Genomic DNA, 19992 nt, shown 5'->3' on the forward strand with positions numbered 1-19992 from the left:
TTATTCACCTTCTTACTAGCCCACCTTCCTCTAACCCGTGTTTTCACTCCCCTTTCCGGGCTGAATGCCGCCGAGGAATCAGGAAACTTTCTTCCCGCACCACCGTCCGCTGGGAGATGGCGCCGCGCACTGTCACACACGTGCGGGCATCCATTCATTCAGTCGGATTTATCGAGCGCTTACTGCGTGCAGGGCACTGTACTAAGCGCTTGGGAAGTACAAGTCGGCAACATATAGAGACGGTCCCTACCCAACAACGGGCGAGCACTGTAATGCGAATCGGCCCAAATGAGTGGTTCTTTGAGAACGAGGTAGGTGTTCTCTGCTCAGAGAATGGTCATTTGTCACCCATTTCATTTTCTTTCGGTCCATCAAATAATAACATATTAGGCTGCCGACAGGCTACTACACAGCACCGGGTGCTCCAAAGAAACAAGAAACACGGCAGCAAAACGTACAACAGCCTCTTTGTGAGCACGCTGCAACCAGGACAACGATTCACCCTCCGTCCCATGACACTTAAATACATATCTATAAATTACATTACCGTCCGTCTCTCCCCACCCAGACCGTACGCTCATTAAGGGCAGGGAACACGTCTATCGACTCTAATATACTCTCCCAAGTGCTTAGTACAGTGCTTTGCACACAGTAAGCGTTCAATAAGCACCACTGATAATGAGTCCTGCGTCGATTATTTTCAGTCACACACACACACATCCCCCCACGGGTGAATTTCGGTCAATGGCGTCTTGTTGGAGAACAAAGGATCGTTCACGTCGATACCCGTGTTAGAAATTTGCAGCTTCTTTAAAGCGGGACCCGGGCGGGAATGAAAAACTGAAAAAGGAGCCCTTTTCGTGTAGGCTTAAAGGTTGGGGAGAAGACCCTGAGCAAGAGGAGAGATGCGAGATGTTGGGACTGGAAAAGTAGGTGGACAATGGATTGTGGAAGGCTGGTATGCTGTGGGGGGGATGGACCAAAAGCACGGGAAGAACTAAACAGAATTGTAAAGATGTTCTGAAAAAATTAAAGGAGGATTTTGTGAAACGTAGTTAGGAGGTGGGAAAGCTGTAGCTCAACAGAGACAAGTTATTTTCTTCATGATTTTAGTTCATTCATTCATTCAATCGTATTTATTGAGCGCTTACTGTGTGCAGAGCACTGGACTAAGCGCTTGGGAAGTACAAGTCGGCAACATATAGAGACGGTCCGTACCCAACAACGGGCTCACAGTCTCGAAGGGGGAGAACGACAACAAAACATGTACACAGGTGTCATCAGAATAAATAGAAGTAAAGCTATAAATCAATCAATCAATCAATCAACGGAGACACAGAGAAACACAGAGACAGTGACACAGGTAGACAGAGAGACAAAGACAGAGAAATTCAGGCAAGGATGCATTTGGGGAATCACCTGATCAAGGAGTAGAAACGATGGTACTTGTAAAGACGTCATTATTAAGGAGTGATGCTAACGGTTAATATACTTGGGGTTCTGTTGAAGTGTAAAAATCATTACGTAGTTTAATGAGTGAAGGTCAAGACCCAACGAAAGTTTTAGCAATTTGATACGCTGCATATACCTATGTTTTGTTCCAGCGTTTTGCTCTCTTTGAAGTTTTAGTGATGTTAAAAGGGTGAAACCTGCAAATTTGAAAAATCACTCTGATGCAACGAGCCAGGTACGATCAGATTGAGGCCTTCCCCTCCGGCCTCACTAAATGTAGGGGAAGCAGCGTGGCTCAGTGGAAAGAGCCCGGGCTTTGGAGTCAGAGGTCAAGGGTTCAAATCCCGGCTCTGCCAATTGTCAGCTGTGTGACTTTGGGCAAGTCACTTCACTTTTCTGGGCCTCGGTTCCCTCATCTGTGAAACGGGGATGAAGACTGTGAGCCCCCCGTGGGACATCAATCACTCAATCGTATTTATTGAGCACTTACTGTGTGCAGAGCACTGTACTAAGCGCTTGGGAAGTACAAGTTGGCAACATATAGAGACATGATCACCTTGTAACCTCCCCGGCGCTCAGAACAGTGCTTTGCACATAGTAAGCGCTTAACAAATACCATTATTATTATTATTATTAGTGCCACCTGAGGACAAGGCCTGCACTCCTGGCTGACTTGCCTCAGCCAACGTGGCCTGTCCAATTCCCGCAGATTACTCGGTTTCACCCTGTCCTGTTCTCGGCAGCTTTCCTGCCCTTCCCTCCTCTCTCTGAACTCAGAACCCACCCGCTTCTGCTTCCCCAGTCCACCCCTTCGCCCCGGCATTTTTATCTCTGTTGGATCTTTAACCCCAGCGACATCTGTTCCTGTGGGTACAGCCACTGGCCAACCCTTTCCCGCCCAGCTGGTAGCCCATTTCCCCACCTTGGACAAAACCCCAGGGAAAGGGACAGACTGGGGGATGATTGTGGGAGGGAGGGAAGGCCGTGAAGTCTCCTCCCAAGCTCCTGCCCCCACCACTGTCAGACGGCATCCCTGTCCCATGTTTTACTCTGGGACGGGGGAGGTGGGGGCCGAGAGCTGGGAAGAAGAAAGGTGGCAGCAGCCAAGGCGACGACAATAGCTGTCGCTGAGATACAAGTTCAAACCAAGAAAAAAAATTCTAGAGCGTGGGGAGGTTGGGAAGACTTGCGGGAAAAGGGAGGGGACTGAGCGGAGGGTCCGAGGATGGCTGGGAAAGGATTTGTAGTGGAACTTTTATTTACCTGTAGGCTTGGCGGTCACGTCAGGGCTGGCTCTCGTACTGGCCGCGTATAAATCTATGGGAAAATGGTAAACCGTTTCCAATGCAACCCCTTTTTAGAGCGCTTTAAGCCTCTTGTATCAAGCTAGCTCTCTTCCTCCCTTCAAGGCCCTGCTGAGAGCTCACCTCCTCCAGCAGGCCTTCCCAGACTGAGCCCCTTCCTTCCTCTCCCCCTCGTCCCCCTCTCCATCCCCCCCATCTTACCTCCTTCCCTTCCCCACAGCACCTGTCTATATGGATATATGTTTGTACATATTTTTTACTCTATTTTATTTGTACATATCTATTCTATTTATTTTATTTTGTTAGTATGTTTGGTTTTGTTCTCTGTCTCCCCCTTTTAGACTGTGAGCCCACTGTTGGGTAGGGACTGTCTCTAGATGTTGCCAATTTGTACTTCCCAAGCGCTTAGTACAGTGCTCTGCACATAGTAAGTGCTCAATAAATACGACTGATGATGATGATGGGGAACATCTAGAGGGTAAATTTTGTCAACAAGGCCCTGCATTGTGCTGTAGATCTGGGTAGAGTGTGGGGTCCACCCTGCCCGCGAGAGAGGACAAGGGTGGACCGGGTAAACTGCGGTGGGCCACGGGTCACTTGAGAGGGCCATCCCTGTCCTGGGCAACCTCCCGGCATTCCCCTTTGCTGGGGCCACCGGGGTGGCACTTCTGCCCAGGCGGAGGCAAGGAGAGCGGCAGGGTTTCTGGCTCTACCCACTAGGCCACACTGCTTCTTACGCTCCTTCTTCAGTTTGTTCTTCTACAGCTCTGATTCCCCACCCACAGAGGTGGGAGATGCAGGGGAGAGTCCTGGGGGCTGGGGAGAGTCGGCAAACACGGGTGCTCAGAGTTCCCCCGGGGCCACTTCCCGAGGACTTCCACGTTGCCTCCTGGAGCTGGGCACCAGGAAGAAGCACGTAAATGCCAGGTTCCCCCCTTTTAGACTGCGAGCCCACTGTTGGGTAGGGACTGTCTCTATATGTTGCCAACTTGTACTTCCCAAGCGCTTAGTACAGTGCTTTGCACACAGTAAGTGCTCAATAAATACGATTGATTGATTGATGGATTCCCTGAAGATTGAACCAGTGGTGCGGTTCATTGGCATCCTTTAAAAAAATTACTTCATTTTTCATCTAGAGTCCTGGGATTTACCCTTGGGTACCCGCACCCATCCCCTTTGTGCTTATTATGCACATACCTTTTGACTCGACGGCTTCCCGCTAAGCGCGATTTATTTTAGCGTCTGTCTCCCCCGCTAGATTGTAAACTCCTTGAGAGCAGGGATCGTGTCCACTGTTGTACTCTCCCAAGTGCTCAGTGAGCCCACTGTCGGGTAGGGACTGTCTCTATGTGTTGCCAATTTGTACTTCCCAAGCGCTTAGTACAGTACTCTGCACATAGTAAGCGCTCAATAAATACGATTGATGATGATGATGATGCAATGCTCTGCACAGAAGAAGGCCTCAATAAATACTAAGGACTGGCTGATACTGTGGAGAGCCGGCACTCTGGCCTCCAAAATCTACAGGGTAATTGGAAGGCTTTAGAGTCAACTCTACTGACTGTTCCAGCAAACCACAATAACGGGTGACATTCACGGTGTCTTTGTAATCACGGTGAAACACCGATCCTGCACAGCTAGAGCCAACCAGGCAGAGGAAGAAAACCTACTTTACTCCGTTTTCATTTGAATCTGCATATGCTGAACCTGAAATTGAAATGTATTCAATTCTGCAAATCATGAAAGGGATGAATTTGAAGGGTCCTGGTTGTCATCCCGGATCTGATATTTGTACCACATTGTAACAGTTGAGCTAAATTGAGTTCAAAGAGGCCCAAATTTCGTCCTGAAATTCAAAACGACCCAGGCTCTCAAAATTATGAGTGTAACGGAATACGTTAATGTATTCAGGAATAATGGATACAATCAGATCAGGATCTTGTTTATAACACGTGCTCGAGCAAATTAATTAGTGATATTACATAATGCACCCCACCTGCATTAAACAGTTTCAGCACAACTGGGGATACTCACTGATTTGGGGGGCAGAGAGTTCAGACATAATCTGATTTGAAGCCTGCCTCTAGAATCACTCAGTTTCCTAGTTTGAGCTCTCCTAACTGAATCTAATAGGCTGGAAGGAGGAGAAGGAATGGGGAGAAGAGGGTGGAAGGATAACGTACCCATAAAAAAAGAAGGGACAGGAGAATGGGAAGAAAGTGAAGGAGGGAAGGAAGTTGAGGATACAGAGGCTTAGGGAGAGGAACTCCAATTCTACCTTCTAAAAAACTTGATACCTAATAATAACAACAATGACAATAATAATTGTGGTATTTGTTAAGCCCTTACTATGTGTAAAACATTGTACTAAGCGCTAGGGTAGATATGAGATAATCAGTCCCGACATGGGACTCGAGTAGGAGGGAGAACAGGTATTGAATCCCCATTCTGCAGATACGGGAACTGAAGGACCGAGAAGTTAAGTCACTGGCCCAAGGTAACGCAGCAGACCGCTGCCAGAATTCGAACCCAGGCCCTTACGACTCCCAGGCCACTCTTTCCACTAGGCCATACTGCTTCTCTAAATATGCAGCTTTTGAAATGGGTGCAACAGGCTGCAGGGGTGGTTAACAGGGCCCTGAAAACTGTGTCGGCAGCTCAAAAAGGATTTTGGAATGGGGAAAATGGAGAATTACTGGGGAATCAGAAGTGGAGGCTGATATTCCTTGAGGACAGCTTCACATGGAGGCAAGGGCTGCTAGCTAATGGCCTACAATCTCGAGGAACAGAAACAGCATCCAAGCTGTGGACTGCACTTGGGAATTCGGTCTGGCGGAAATCAGACAATCACCAGTATTGAACCGGAGACCTGCATTAAGTGGTCTGCCCGAATGAATATGGTATAATGTTTCTTTTATTATAAAACAAAAGAGAAGCCCAGAAATTTATAGCCTATTATCCTGAATATGGTACATAGCCCAATATCCTGAATATGAATATTTATAGCCTAATATCCTGAAAGCCGGACTTTGTGGGAAAAAAATGCAGCAGGTTGGAGGGGGACCATTATGAGGAGACACTTGTTTACAGAAACTGAAATTAATGCCATCACATGTGAGCTTTCAAAACAATCAGGAACCACGAGAAAAGCAGGTGGAAAGGCTCTGCTGTGGATGAATTAGAAGGGGGAGACCCACCCTCCTACTGCCGAAGACAGGCAAGCGATGGAAGAACCAAAATGAATTCTGTATGAAAAAAATGAGAGTCAGGGTGATAAGCTAAGAAAAATATTCAGAGATTGAGACTTAAGAAAATAAAGTAAAGGTACTTGGGGGTTCCATAAACATGGCCTAAATACTTTAAAGAACCGGGAATTCTTTTATACACTCAATTCAGAGAGCTCTCTTTCTAAATACTGGTCACCTACCCAGCAAATTTTTATAATTATAAATACTAATTAAATGCACTTACGTTTAAATTATAATTATACGGTAGGTGGCTAACTGCCTATAGGGTAATACTGTAATAAGAACAGGCTAATTTGAGAAATAAAAATAATAATGTCAGTAAATACGATAGAATGAATGAAGAAGGGCCGGTATTGTTCTCCCCATTTTACAAATGGAAAAACTGAGGTCTTCGGCCCCCAGGGTAGTCAGGGTCAAAGCTAGGGCTCGAACCCAGTTTTCTGGGCTCCCCAATCTGTGTTTGGCCCTTTGCCAGCTCCACTTTCAAACAGAATCTAATAATAGTTGGTGGACTTCTTATTAAACTCAAATGCATTCTCTCTCTCTGCATTATGGAAGCGGGTGAAAAATCTGGGAATGGCTGGCGTTAAATGAACATAGTTTTCCCAACAAGGGGTTGGGGGGGGTTCTTAAGGGCTCTAGGGGGTGGGAGATCATCATCAATCGTATTTATTGAGCGCTTACTGTGTGCAGAGCACTGTACTAATGTGGAGGATTGGGAAAGTCTGGAGGGAGAAAGAATGGAGAAGGCAGAGGATGTCCAGAAATGTTCTTAGACTGGGAGCCTCGTGTGGGCAGTGATAGTGTCCATCTTGATTATTCTGTATCTACCCCAGCACTCAGTGCAGTGCTTGGCACATCAATCAATCAATCGTATTTATTGAGCGCTTACTGTGTGCACAGCACTGTACTAAGCGCTTGGGAAGTACAACTTGGCAACATATAGAGACAGTCCCTACCCAACAGTGGGCTCACAGTCTAGAAGGGGGAGACAGACAACAAAACCAAACATACTAACAAAATAAAATAAATAGAATAGATATGTACAAGTAAAATAGAGTAATAAATATGTACGAACATATATAGATATATACAGGTGCTATGGGGAAGGGAAGGAGGTAAGATGGGGGGGATGGAGAGGGGGACAAGGGGGAGAGGAAGGAAGGGGCTCAGTCTGGGAGGCACATAGTAAGCGTATAACAAAGACCGTTTAAATAAATAAGGTAGGTCTGGGTGAAGACACTGGCTGTGGAATATGAGTTTCCCTAATAGGTTGTGCTGCATCTAGCTGCAAGCTTTTGGGATGGTCTCTGACTCTTTCTCCGATTAATTGAGGACTTACGGTGTGCAGAGCACTACACTAAGTCCTTGGGAGAGTACAGAACAATACAGTTGGCGGACCTGATCCCTAACCCTCCAGGTACTTACAGTCTAGCCCCTGCCACTGCCTCTCGGGGTTCCGCTTCCCAGCTCTCACCCTGTTTTCCCATCCCTGAAAATAGAGGGGCTGGACTGACCGGCCACAGAGTAAATTCTGGGGCCGCCCGGAAGATGAAGAACACATAATTCTGACAGAACGTGTGTTTTCATTCTCTGTTTTGGCTAGAACACTGTTTGGGAATTGAGGACCCCATGCCGGACAACACAAATCTATCTGAATACAGGACATCGGAGGGTCGGAAGAAACTACGAGAGTCCGCCCACGTATGTGCCGTTGGGCGGCACCGGACACCTGGCGGATCACAACATCATCATCATCATCATCAATTGTATTTATTGAGCGCTTACTGTGTGCAGAGCACTGTACTAAGCGCTTGGGAAGTACAAGTTGGCAACATATAGAGACAGTCCCTACCCAACAGTGGGCTCACAGTCTAAAAGGGGGAGACAGGGAACAAAACCAAACATACTAACAAAATAAAATAAATAGAATAGATATCATCATCATCATCATCAATCGTATTTATTGAGCGCTTACTATGTGCAGAGCACTGTACTAAGCGCTTGGGAAATACAAATTGGCAACACATAGAGACAGTCCCTACCCAACAGTGGGCTCACAGTATAAAAGGGATATGTACAAGTAAAATAAATAAATAAATAGAGTAACAAATATGTACAAACATATATACAACACCAATTCTCCTCAATGGGCAGCTTTGCCAGAACGCAATCGCCGTGTTTTAGGAAAAATAGCTGTACAAGCGACCCTGTCCCCTCCTTGGGGTTCACTGGGAAATCCCCACCAAGTCCCTCCTCTCCCAACGGTCTTCATTCGTGGCTTGGCCCAAGCCAGGCTGGGCTACCGGCCCACCAATGCCCATTCCAAGTCGTTCGCCACCCCACTGCTAGTGGGTGGAAACAGCCACCCGCTCAGCTCCCGAGTGGGGGTTTTCCGAGCTGGGAAGCGAGGGGGCTCGCTATCTTGTGCCCTCACCTGTGTGAGTTCCTCGGGGGATATCCCTGGCCTTGGGGCACCGCAGGTCCAGCACGCAGGCGTCGTCTCCTCGCTCCATCCTGGAGGGTGGGTCGGGGGCCCGGGGAAACTGCTTTACCTGGGGGAAGGAAGGGAGGAAGGAAATATCCTTCAACACCAACTTTCGGGGAAGTCTCAGGCTCTCTAACATCTTTCAGAATCGCCCCCCAATTAAAACAAACAAACAAACAAGCCTCCTCTCCGCACCCTCCCTCCCAGTTTCTGAGAAAGACGGGGAGATTTTTTACCAGTGGGAAAAGTCTGCCCTCCACTCCTACGAAAGGATCAAAGGAAAGGAAAGGAGAGGATGGTGCAGCTGAGAGCCTCGCACATTGCAGAGAAGGTAAGATTTATGATCGGCCCCTGTTCCCCGTCCCCTCGACACACTTTGGATCTCCTGGGGCAGGAAGGGACAAGGCCCCTGGCACGCATGTGACTGGGGCACTGCCACCCATGCCCAACGGACTGTGCGTGTGTGGAAATCCTGCTGCACTCGCCGGCCATGCCATGTTACACATACCTGCCTCAGAATCTAAGAAGAGAGGCTGGGCGCCAGGCTGGGACCCAGATTTTCAGCTGTGCACGGTTCTAGTGTAGCCCAACCTTCACCATTATCAGTTGTCAAGAAATTCCAGGAAAGGAAATATAACATTTTGCAACCGTGTTCGCTCCCACCAAAGGAGGGGCAGAAGTCAATCTCTGTCAGGATGGCCATAGGAATGAAGACAGTGGAAAGCCTCCCACAAGAGGAGGCTGAAGAAGGAAGAGCAGGGTAGATAGACGGGCAGAGAGTGCCAGCTTCCCCTGCCCCTCTGGGGAACTGATGTGATGGGAACTCCGCTGCGGGGGTTACTGTTGGGCTACAGCCTCTCTCTACCCAAGGCAACTTTATTTTCAATAGTTATAACCTTGGCAGGAGCAGACAGAAAACAGGTCTAGGACGTAGTTTTGGGGGGGAAGTGTGGCCCGGACAAGATGGATAGGGCCCAACCGGAGCCACTTCCAAATTCAGACAACTGTCCTGGCACTGAGGGGTGCACAGAACAGGGATTTCCAGAAGCCCGGTCTGTTCCAAGGTCTCTCTGACCTCAGCAACCTGGGGATAATTTTTTTGATGGTATTTACTTTGTGCTTACTACGTGTCAAAGGTTGAGCGAGGCCCTGGGTTAGGCATGACAGTCAGATAGGGCATCGTCCCCGATCCACCCGGGGCTCACAGGCCAAGACATAGGGAGAGTGGGGATTTTATTCCCACTTCAGGGGAGAGGAAACTGGGGCCTGCAGAGATGAAGTGACTTGTCCGAGGGCAGGGCAGTGGCAGAGCTGGGATTAGATTCAGAGTCTCCCAACTTTTCATCCGGTGCCTCTTCCACTATAGGGGGGGAGGAACACCAGGGATTCCCCCCCCGCCCCCCAAACGATGTCTTGCTCTTTCCCAAATCCATTCACCCCTTCCTCTCCCTCAAAACCCCGACAAGCACCTAGGGGGCCTCCCCTTGTTTCTCCTCTTTCCAACCTCTTCCCAATATCTACAGCTCCTTTCTGGCTCTCAGCTTCCAGACCAGGCTCAAATCCTGCAGTCGCCTTCACAAGGGCATGACATCATACCAGGCATCATGGGCTTTACATATGTTTGGAGAGCCGTCTGGCTCCCAAAGAGCATTCTACTTGGAAGGGACTGATCGAATAAATCGATTAGAGCGGAGGCACAGACTGCATAAATAGCTTAAATGTATTTGGGACAAATCTCAGGACCCAGAAGAGAGGCTAATCCAACGTTGCGGCATAGTTACATTGATCCGGGTTAGTTAGGAAAGGCTTCCTGGAGAATAGGGTTACCTCATCTGTAAAATGGGGATTAAGACTGCGAGCCCCAGGTGGGACAGGGTCAGTGTCCAACCTGATTAGCTTATATCTACCCCAGCACCTAGCAAATAGTAAGTACTTAAACACCATAAAAAAATAAGGATTTTAAGATGGGTTCTTCTAATGGCATTTATTATTTTGTTAGTATGTTTGGTTTTGTTCTCTGTCTCCCCCTTTTAGACTGTGAGCCCACTGTTGGGTAGGGACTGTCTCTATATGTTGCCAATTTGTACTTCCCAAGCGCTTAGTACAGTGCTCTGCACATAGTAAGTGCTCAATAAATACGATTGATGATGATGATGATGGATGATGATTTATTAAGCGCTTCCTATGTGCAAAGTACCGTTCTAAGCGCTGGGGAGGTTACCAGGTGATCCGGTTGTCCCACGGGGGGCTCAGTCTTAATCCCCATTTTACAGATGAGGTAACTGAGGCCCAGAGAAGTTAAGTGACTTGCCCAAGTTCACACAGCTGACAAGTGGTGGATTCTCAGGGACTAGGGGGATGAGGAAAGACAGAGAAGGCCGATCCAGGAGAGAACGGAAGGACTGTGGACGCATAACCGCAAGCACTTGATGAGTGGAAGAGTCGAGGTACATTCAGAGCAGAGTACAGTTGGGTAAAACCGAACAGTTGTGGTACATGGGCTTTGATATGTATCGGCGTTGCCAAAAGAGGGGTACGGAAGAGGGCTGTGACAGTCAAATTAGCATGTTTGGTGGACTCCTCTAGATCAGGATGAAGAAGCAGTTGAAAAGGAGAGAGCCTGGAAGCAGAGGAGAGGTTGTACTGACCAAAATGAAGTTAACAGATGAAAGGCTCTGGTGCACAGACTCAGTGGGAAAGAGCATGGGCTTTGGAGTCAGAGGTCATGGGTTCAAATCCCGGCTCCGCCACTTGTCAGCTGTGTGACTTTGGGCAAGTCACTTCACTTCTCTGGGCCTCAGTTCCCTCATCTGTAAAATGGGGATGAAGACTGTGAGCCCCACGTGGGACAACCTCATCACCTCGTATCCCCCCAGCACTTGGAACAGCGCTTTGCACATAGTAAGCGCTTAATAAATGCCATCATTATGTGGCACAGGAAGAAGCGTTCAGGTTTCCAATTGATCAGATGCAGAAGAGACTGGGAGGTGTGAAAGCCCAAGACTGTAGGCCTGGGGGACAGGTGGGAAAGTGATATTCTTACTTTCGCTGAAGGGAGCTTTGGGGGAAGGATGTAGAGCGAGAGGAGGGAAGCAGGCGGTAAGCCTGCTGAGTTGTTCCAATCAATCAATGGTATTTATTGAGTGCTTACTGTGTGCAGGCCACTGTACTAAGCGCTTGGGAGAGTACAGTACAACTGAGTTGATCGATACGTTCCCTACTCCCACTGAGCTTACAGTCTAGGGGACACAATAGGATATCCAATGGAGAGCAGGCAGTGAGAGCTGGGATCTTGAATTGCGAAGGTGGGGCCAGGGAATTATAAATCAATGACATTTATTGAGTGCTTCCTGTGTACAGAGCACTGTACTGAGCGCCTGGGAGAGTACAGTGTAACAGAGGTGGTAGACCCATTCCCTGCCCACAACGAGTTTACAGTCTAAAGGGACGGTATATAATAATGATGGCATTTGTTAAGGAAATAAATAAAATAGATATGTACAAGTAAAATGAATAGAGTAATAAATATGTACAAACATATATACATAGACACGAGAAGCAGCGTGGCTCAGTGGAAAGAGCCTGGGCCCTGGAGTCAGAGGTCTTGGGTTCAAATCCCGGCTCTGCCAATTGTCAGCTGTGTGACTATGTGCCAAGCACAGTTCGAAGTGCTGGGTGGGATATACAAGGTGATCGGGTTGTCCCGCGTGGGGCTCACAGTCTTCATCTCCATTTTCCAGATGAGGTCACTGAGGCCCCGAGAAGTGAAGTGACTTGCCCAAGGTCACACAGCAGACACGTGGTGGAGCCGGGATTTGAACCCATGACCTCTGACTCCAAAGCCCGGGCTCTTTCCACTGAGCCACGCTGCTTCTCATTGAGGTATATCTGCCTCAATGCCAACTCCAACTACACTGCTGATCCTTTCATGGGAATGGGGTTTAGAAAAAAAGAATGAGGACCAAGGGGAGCTTGCCAATGAAACTCAGGGACACAAAGAGGAAGGAGGAGGACTGAAAGGAAAATCATCATCATCATCATCATCAATCGTATTTATTGAGCGCTTACTATGTGCAGAGCACTGTACTAAGCGCTTGGGAAGTACAAATTGGCAACATCTAGAGACAGTCCCTACCCAACAGTGGGCTCACAGTCTAAAAGGGGGAGACAGAGAACAAAACCAAACATACTAACAAAGAAAATCAATCAACGGTATTCAAAAATAATAATAACAATTGTGATATTTCTCAAGTACTTACTATGTGCCTGGCACTTTACTAAGCACTGGGGTGGATACAAGCAAATTGTGTTGGACACGGTCCCTGGCCCATGTGGGGCTCACAGTCTTAATCCCCATCTTACAGATGAGGTAATTGAGGCACAGAGAGGTAAAGTGACTTGCCCAAAGTCACAAAGCAGACAAGTGGCTCAGAGAAGCAGCGTGGCTCAGTGGAAAGAGCCCGGGCTTTGGAGTCAGAGGTCATGGGTTCAAATCCCGGCTCCACCAATTGTCAGCTGTGTGACTTTCGACAAGTCACTTCACTTCTCTGTGCCTCAGTTCTCGCATCTAAATTGGGGACTAAGACTGTGAGCCCTCTGTGGGACAACCTGATCACCTCCCCAGCGCTTAGAACAGTGCTTTGCACACAGTAAGCGCTTAACAAATACCATTATTATTATTATTATTATTAAGTGGTGGAGCCGGGATGAGAACCCATGGCCTTCTGACTCTCAGGCCCACGCTGCATACTAGATACTTACTGCGGGCAGGGCACTGTACTAAGCACCTAGCTGGACAGGCTCAAGGATCAGTGGAAGAGATGTGGGAAGGGAACCAGAAGGCGAAAGCGTCGGAGTCTCATCATCATCATCACCAATCGTATTTATTGAGCGCTTACTGTGTGCAGAGCACTGTACTAAGCGCTTGGGAAGTACAAATTGGCAACATATAGAGACGGTCCCTACCCAACAGTGGGCTCACAGTCTCCCATCAGGAACGTCGAATGAGCTTCAGTCCTGAGACTTCAGGATTGAGAACCTGGGTAGAGGAACGGCTTATAGTGCTACTGGACTGCGCGGTGCCATGTGCATTCAATAAATACGAAGGAATGCAGTTTCTCGTCCCTGCCGGTTTGCTGTATGACTCTGGGCAAGTCACTTTGCTTCTCTGGGCCTCAGTCCCTCGCCCCCCTCTCCATCCCCCCATCTTACCTCCTTCCCTTCCCCACAGCACCTGTATATATGTATATATGGTTGTACATATTTATTACTCTATTTATTTATTTATTTATTTATTTATTTTACTTGTACATTTCTATCCTATTTATTTTATTTTGTTGGTATGTTTGGTTCTGTTCTCTGTCTCCCCCTTTTAGACTGTGAGCCCACTGTTGGGTAGGGACTGTCTCTATGTGTTGCCAATTTGTACTTCCCAAGCGCTTAGTACAGTGCTCTGCACATAGTAAGCGCTCAATAAATACGATTGATTGATTGATTGATCTGTAAAATGGAAATTGGGGACCGCGAGCCCTACATGGGACAGGCATGGCTTCCAACCCCATTTGCTCGTATCTTCCCCGGCGCTTAGTACAGTGACCGGCACGCAGTAAGTGTATGACTCCGGGCAAGTCACTTTGCTTCTCTGGGCCTCAGTTACTTCATCCGGGTGATCAGATTGTCCCACGGGGGGCTTACAGTCAATCCCATTTTACAGATGAGGTAACTGAGGCCCAGAGAAGCTAAGTGACTTGCCCAAAGTCACACAGCTGACAATTGGCAGAGCTGGGATTTGAACCCAAGACCTCTGACACCAAGGCCCGGGCTCTTTCCCCTGAGCCACGCTGCTTCTCGTGTATATGTATATATGTTTGTACATATTTATTACTCTATTTATTTTACTTGTACATATCTATTTTATTCATTTTATTTTGTTGGTATGTTCGGTTTTGTTCTCTGTTTCCCCCTTCTAGACTGTGAGCCCGCTGTTGGGTAGGGACTGTCTCTATATGTTGCCAATTTGTACTTCCCAAGCGCTTAGTACAGTGCTCTGCACATAGTAAGCGCTCAATAAATACTATTGATGATGATGATTACTCTATTTATTTATTTTACTTGTACATATCTATTTTATTCATTTTATTTTGTTGGTATGTTCGGTTTTGTTCTCTGTTTCCCCCTTCTAGACTGTGAGCCCGCTGTTGGGTAGGGACTGTCTCTATATGTTGCCAATTTGTACTTCCCAAGCGCTTAGTATAGTGCTCTGCACATAGTAAGCGCTCAATAAATACGATTGATGATGATGATTACTCTATTTATTTATTTTACTTGTACATATCTATTTTATTTATTTTATTTTGTTGGTACGTTCGGTTTTGTTCTCTGTTTCCCCCTTCTAGACTGTGAGCCCGCTGTTGGGTAGGGACCGTCTCTATATGTTGCCAACTTGGACTTCCCAAGCGCTTAGTCCGGTGCTCTGCACACAGTAAGCGCTCAATAAATACGATTGATTGATCTGGAAAATGGGGATTGGGGCCGCGAGCCCTACATGGGACAGGCACGGCGTCCGACCCCATTTGCTCATATCTACCCCAGCGCTTGGTACAGTGACTGGAACATACTAAGTGCTTAAATGGGGATCGGGACTGCGAGCCCTACATGGGACAGGCACGGCGTCCGACCCCATTTGCTCGTATCTATCCCAGCGCTTGGTACAGTGACTGGCACATAGTAAGCGCTTAATACCATTACTATTATTTTGTTCCCTCTGGGGCACGGAGTGCCACGAGTGAGGAGGCGGGCAGGGGAGCAGGCACTGCAAAGTGCACGTGTGTTTTTCACCCACCTTCCGGCTCACCTGGGCCTAGAACCGGATCTCCCGTGTCCCAGAACGGCGCTGCCTATCCACGGGACAAACAGTGAGGCAGGAAGGACCGAACCACAGAAGAAAATATTGAAAAACAGGAGGTTGGCGGTCTCGCGCACGGCGGAGAGGTCAAGGGAGAAGAGTAAAGGAAAGGGGCCTTTGTACTGGCCAGAAGGAAGTCAAACAGAGTTGATAATGAAGGCAGTTTCAGTGGGAACAGAAGCTAGACTGGAGGGAATCCAGAGGGAAACTGGATACCACGGGTGGCTGGTGAATAATCTGACCTTTGCAACATGGAATGTAAGTGCCCGGAGGGGAGAGATAGTGCTTTCTCCATACCATTCCAGGTAAACCCCCAAAGTGCGGCTTCTGGCTGGCGCACGGAAGAGGGGCTCGCAAAATACGCGTGGAGGGCAAATGTTCTCCTCGGGTCTCCCCCTAATGCACGTCTCTACTTCCTCCAGCGCCTCTCAGACCTGCCTGCTAGTCGACACGGTCTCTTGATTCATTCATTCGTATTTATTGAGCGCTTACTGTGAGCAGAGCACTGTACTAAGCGCTTGGGAAGTACAGGTTGGCAACATATAGAGACGGTCCCTACCCAACAACGGGCTCACGGTCTAGAAGGGACTGACCTGTTGGCTGCCCAGACACTTCTTGAAAACTGCAAATTGTTCAGCCTTTATTGCAAGCTGAAAATATCCAAAATTGATATTTTAAAACGGCTGAAGTACTGATTCATTTAAGATACCCTGCTCAGGTTAATGTATTCAGCAACTCCCAGAGAATGCAATATCTCCCCAAAACCTTATATCACCCTGCATCTCAATAAATGGAAAGAATGTTATTGCCTCGTGCTTCTGACATTTCCAATGTCACACGTTTTCACTCCAGATGTTTTTATTATTAATAATTGTGGCCTCGGTTCCAGCTTCCCCCGATCCAAACAGCAACGACCTCAAAAACAAGAACTGGTGAGTGGAGAAGAGAGTGGGTACCCGAAGGGTATTAGAGGGGGTTCCCTAGAAACAGGAAGGAGCGGAAGCGAGAGAGAACACCAAAAAAAGAAAAGCAGGTGTGTCCGGATCAGAGATCATCATCATCAATCGTATTTATTGAGCGCTTACTGTGTGCAGAGCACTGGACTAAGCGCTTGGGAAGTACAAATTGGCAACATATAGAGACAGTCCCTACCCAACAGTGGGCTCACAGTCTAAAAGGCAAGAGATGCTGGCAAGGCAGCAGGGCCTCGAGAACTCGACTGGGAAGGTGCAACGCCTGTGATATGATTCCACCGATTCTGTGGAAAAAGCAGGGCCTGACTGAGCACTGGGAGAAACTGAGGCAGCGTAAGGGGGTCTGGTAAGGGAGCGGGCAGCCGGGGTGGAAAGGCTCCTTAGAAGAGATGAGAGGTAAGGGGGACTTGGTACAGCGCTTAGTAGTGCTTAGCTTGGAGAAGCAGCGTGGCATAGTAGAAAGAGCCCAGTCAGAGGCCGTGGGTTCAAATCCCGGCTCCGCCACTTGTCAGCTGTGTGACTTTGGGCAAGTCACTTCACTTCTCTGGGCCTCAGTTACCTCATCTGGAAAATGGGGATGAAGACTGTGAGCCCCCCACGTGTGGGACAACCTGATTACATTGTATCTCCCCCAGCGCTTAGAACGGTGCTTGGCACATAGTAAGTGCTTAACAAATACCATTATTATTATTATTACTACTACTACTAATAATAATAATGTTGGCATTTGTTAAGCGCTTACTATGTGCAAAGCACTGTTCTAAGCACTTGGGGGATACAAAGTGATCAGGTTGTCCCACGTGGGGCTCACAGTCTTAATCCCCATTTTACAGATGAGGTAACTGAGGCTCAGAGAAGTTAAGTGACTTGCCCAAGGTTACACAGCAGACATGTGGCGGAGCAGGGATTCGAACCCATGACCTCTGACTCCAAAGCCCGTGCTCTTTCCACTGAGCCACGCTGCTTTAGTAGTAGTAGTAGTAGGAGTAGTAGTAGTAGTAGTAGTAGTAGTACAGTGTACAGTGGTAAGAGGGACTTGGTACAGCGCTAAGTGCTTAGCTAAGCGCTTAATAGGGCTTAGCTTGGAGAAGCAGCGTGGCATAGTCTTTTAGACTGTGAGCCCACTGTTGGGTAAGGACTGTCTCTGTATGTTGCCAACTTGTACTTCCCAAGCGCTTAGTACAGTGCTCTGCACACAGTAAGCGCTCAATAAATACGATTGATTGATTGATTGATAGTGGAAAGAGCCCAGTCAGGGGCCATGGGTTCTAATCCCAGTTCCACCACTTGTCAGCTGTGTGACTTTGGGCATGTTGCCAACTTGTACTTCCCAAGCGCTTAGTACAGTGCTCTGCACACAGTAAGTGCTCAATAAATACAACTGATTGATTGATTCACTTCTCTGGGCCTCAGTTACCTCATCTGTAAAATGGGGATGAAGACTGGGAGCCCCACGTGGGACAACCTGATCACGCTGTATCTCCCCCAGCGCTTAGAACATAGTAAGTGCTTAACAAATACCATTATTATTAGTAGTAGTGTTATTAGTAGTAGCAGTAGTAGTACAGTGCTGTACCCACAGCCAGCGCTTGATAATTATGATTGAATAAATGACTAGAAGAGGTCGGGGGAGGCCGCATGAAGGGAGCCAGGGAGAGAAAGGAACCAGGGGCAAAGGGGTTGGGAGGGAGAATGAGGAAGAGAGACACGACACAAGGGATCAGCCTTCTCTCTGATCTCCCATCCTCGTCTCTCTCCCCACTTCAATCCATACTTCACGCTGCTGCCCGGACTGTCTTTGTCCAGAAACGCTCTGGGCATGTTACTCCCCTCCTCAAAAATCTCCAGTGGCTACCAATCAATCTGCGCATCAGGCAGAAACTCCTCACCCTGGGCTTCCAGGCTGTCCATCCCCTCGCCCCCTCCTACTTCTCCCCTCCCTTCTGTCCTTCTCCAGCCCAGCCCGCACCCTCCGCTCCTCTGCAGCCGCTAATCTCCTCACCGTTAGGCCTCGTTCTCGCCTGTCCCGCCATCGACCCCCGGCCCACGTCCTCCCCCGGGCCTGGCATGCCCCCAATCCCTCTGCCCATCCGCCAAGCTAGCTCTCTTCCTCCCTTCAAGGCCCTGCTGAGAGCTCACCTCCTCCAGGAGGCCTTCCCAGACTGAGCCCCTTCCTTCCTCTCCCCCTCCTCCCCCTCTGCATCCCCCCCCATCTTACCTCCTTCCCTTCCCCACAGCACCTGTATATATGGATATATGTTTGTACATATTTATTACTCTATTTATTTTACTTGTACATATCTATTCTATTTATTTTATTTTGTTAGTATGTTTGGTTTTGTTCTCTGTCTCCCCCTTTTAGACTGTGAGCCCACTGTTGGGTAGGGACTGTCTCTATATGTTGCCAACTTGGACTTCCCAAGCGCTTAGTACAGTGCTCTGCACACAGTAAGCGCTCAATAAATACGATTGATTGATTGATTATTATTATTAGATGCATTCCCTGCTGACAAGAAACTTACAGTTTAGAGGGAACGAGGCCACTTCCCAGACTGAGCCCCTTCCTTCCTCTCCCCCTCGTCCCCATCTCCACCCCCCCATCTTACCTCCTTCCCTTCCCCACAGCACCTGTATATATGTATATATGTTTGTACATATTTATTACTCTATTTATTTATTTTACTTGTACATATCTATTTATTTTATTTTGTTAGTATGTTTGGTTTTGTTCTCCGTCTCCCCCTTTTAGACCGTGAGCCCACTGTTGGGTAGGGACTGTCTCTATATGTTGCCAACTTGGACTTCCCAAGCGCTTAGTCCAGTGCTCTGCACACCACAGTAAGCGCTCAATAAATACGATTGATTGATTGATCTGGAAGCAAGCAGCACACCACGGGTGGGAAACACCATGCTCTAGACCGTGGGGGGCAAGATGGGGGGCCCAAGGGGGGCAAGGGGAAAATTTCCCCCATGGGGAGACCCTCCAGGGCCACTGGGAGAAGAAGCAGCATGGAACAGCGCTTTGCTTCTAGACTGTGAGCCCGTTGTCGGGTAGGGACCATCTCTATATGTTGTCGACTTGTACTTTCCAAGCGCTTAGTCCAGTGTTCTGCACACAGTAAGCGCTCAATAAATACAATTGATTGATTGATTGACTGACCATCTCTATACGTTGCCGACTTGCACTTTCCAAGCGCTTAGTCCAGTGCTCTGCACACAGTAAGCGCTCAATAAATACAATTGATTGATTGATTGCTTGACCATCTCTATACGTTGCCGACTTGCACTTTCCAAGCGCTTAGTTCAGTGCTCTGCACACAGTAAGTGCTCAATAAATGCAATTGAATGAATGAATGCACATGATAAGGGCTTAACAAATGCCACGATGATTACTATTATTAAGAAGGGTGAGAGCTGTGGAGGGTGGGAGGGAGCCCAGGGAGAATCAGCGTGGCTCGGTGGAAAGAGCCCGGGCTTGGGAGTCAGAGGTCATGGGTTCAAATCCCGGCTCCGCCAACTGGCAGCTGTGTGACTTTGGGCAAGTCACTTCACTTCTCTGGGCCCCAGTTACCTCATCTGGAAAATGGGGATGAAGACCGTGAGCCCCCCGTGGGACAACCTG

General features: G+C 48.1%; 1 protein-coding gene across 1 annotated transcript in view; it reads right to left on the bottom strand.

Moving 5' to 3' along the window:
- Positions 1–19992, bottom strand: part of LOC119934417 (zinc finger protein 853-like) — a 28450-nt gene that overhangs the window by 5445 nt on the left and 3013 nt on the right. Inside the window, exons 2-3 of the mRNA XM_038753907.1 lie at positions 8442–8559; positions 2716–2769 (exon numbers count right to left, since the gene is read on the bottom strand). Coding sequence (XP_038609835.1) covers positions 2716–2769; positions 8442–8520 — 133 coding nt within the window. The 5' untranslated portion in view covers positions 8521–8559. The remainder of the gene's footprint in view (positions 1–2715; positions 2770–8441; positions 8560–19992) is intronic.

Source organism: Tachyglossus aculeatus, chromosome 11 (assembly GCF_015852505.1).
Source record: "Tachyglossus aculeatus isolate mTacAcu1 chromosome 11, mTacAcu1.pri, whole genome shotgun sequence".
Lineage (NCBI taxonomy): Eukaryota > Metazoa > Chordata > Mammalia > Monotremata > Tachyglossidae > Tachyglossus > Tachyglossus aculeatus.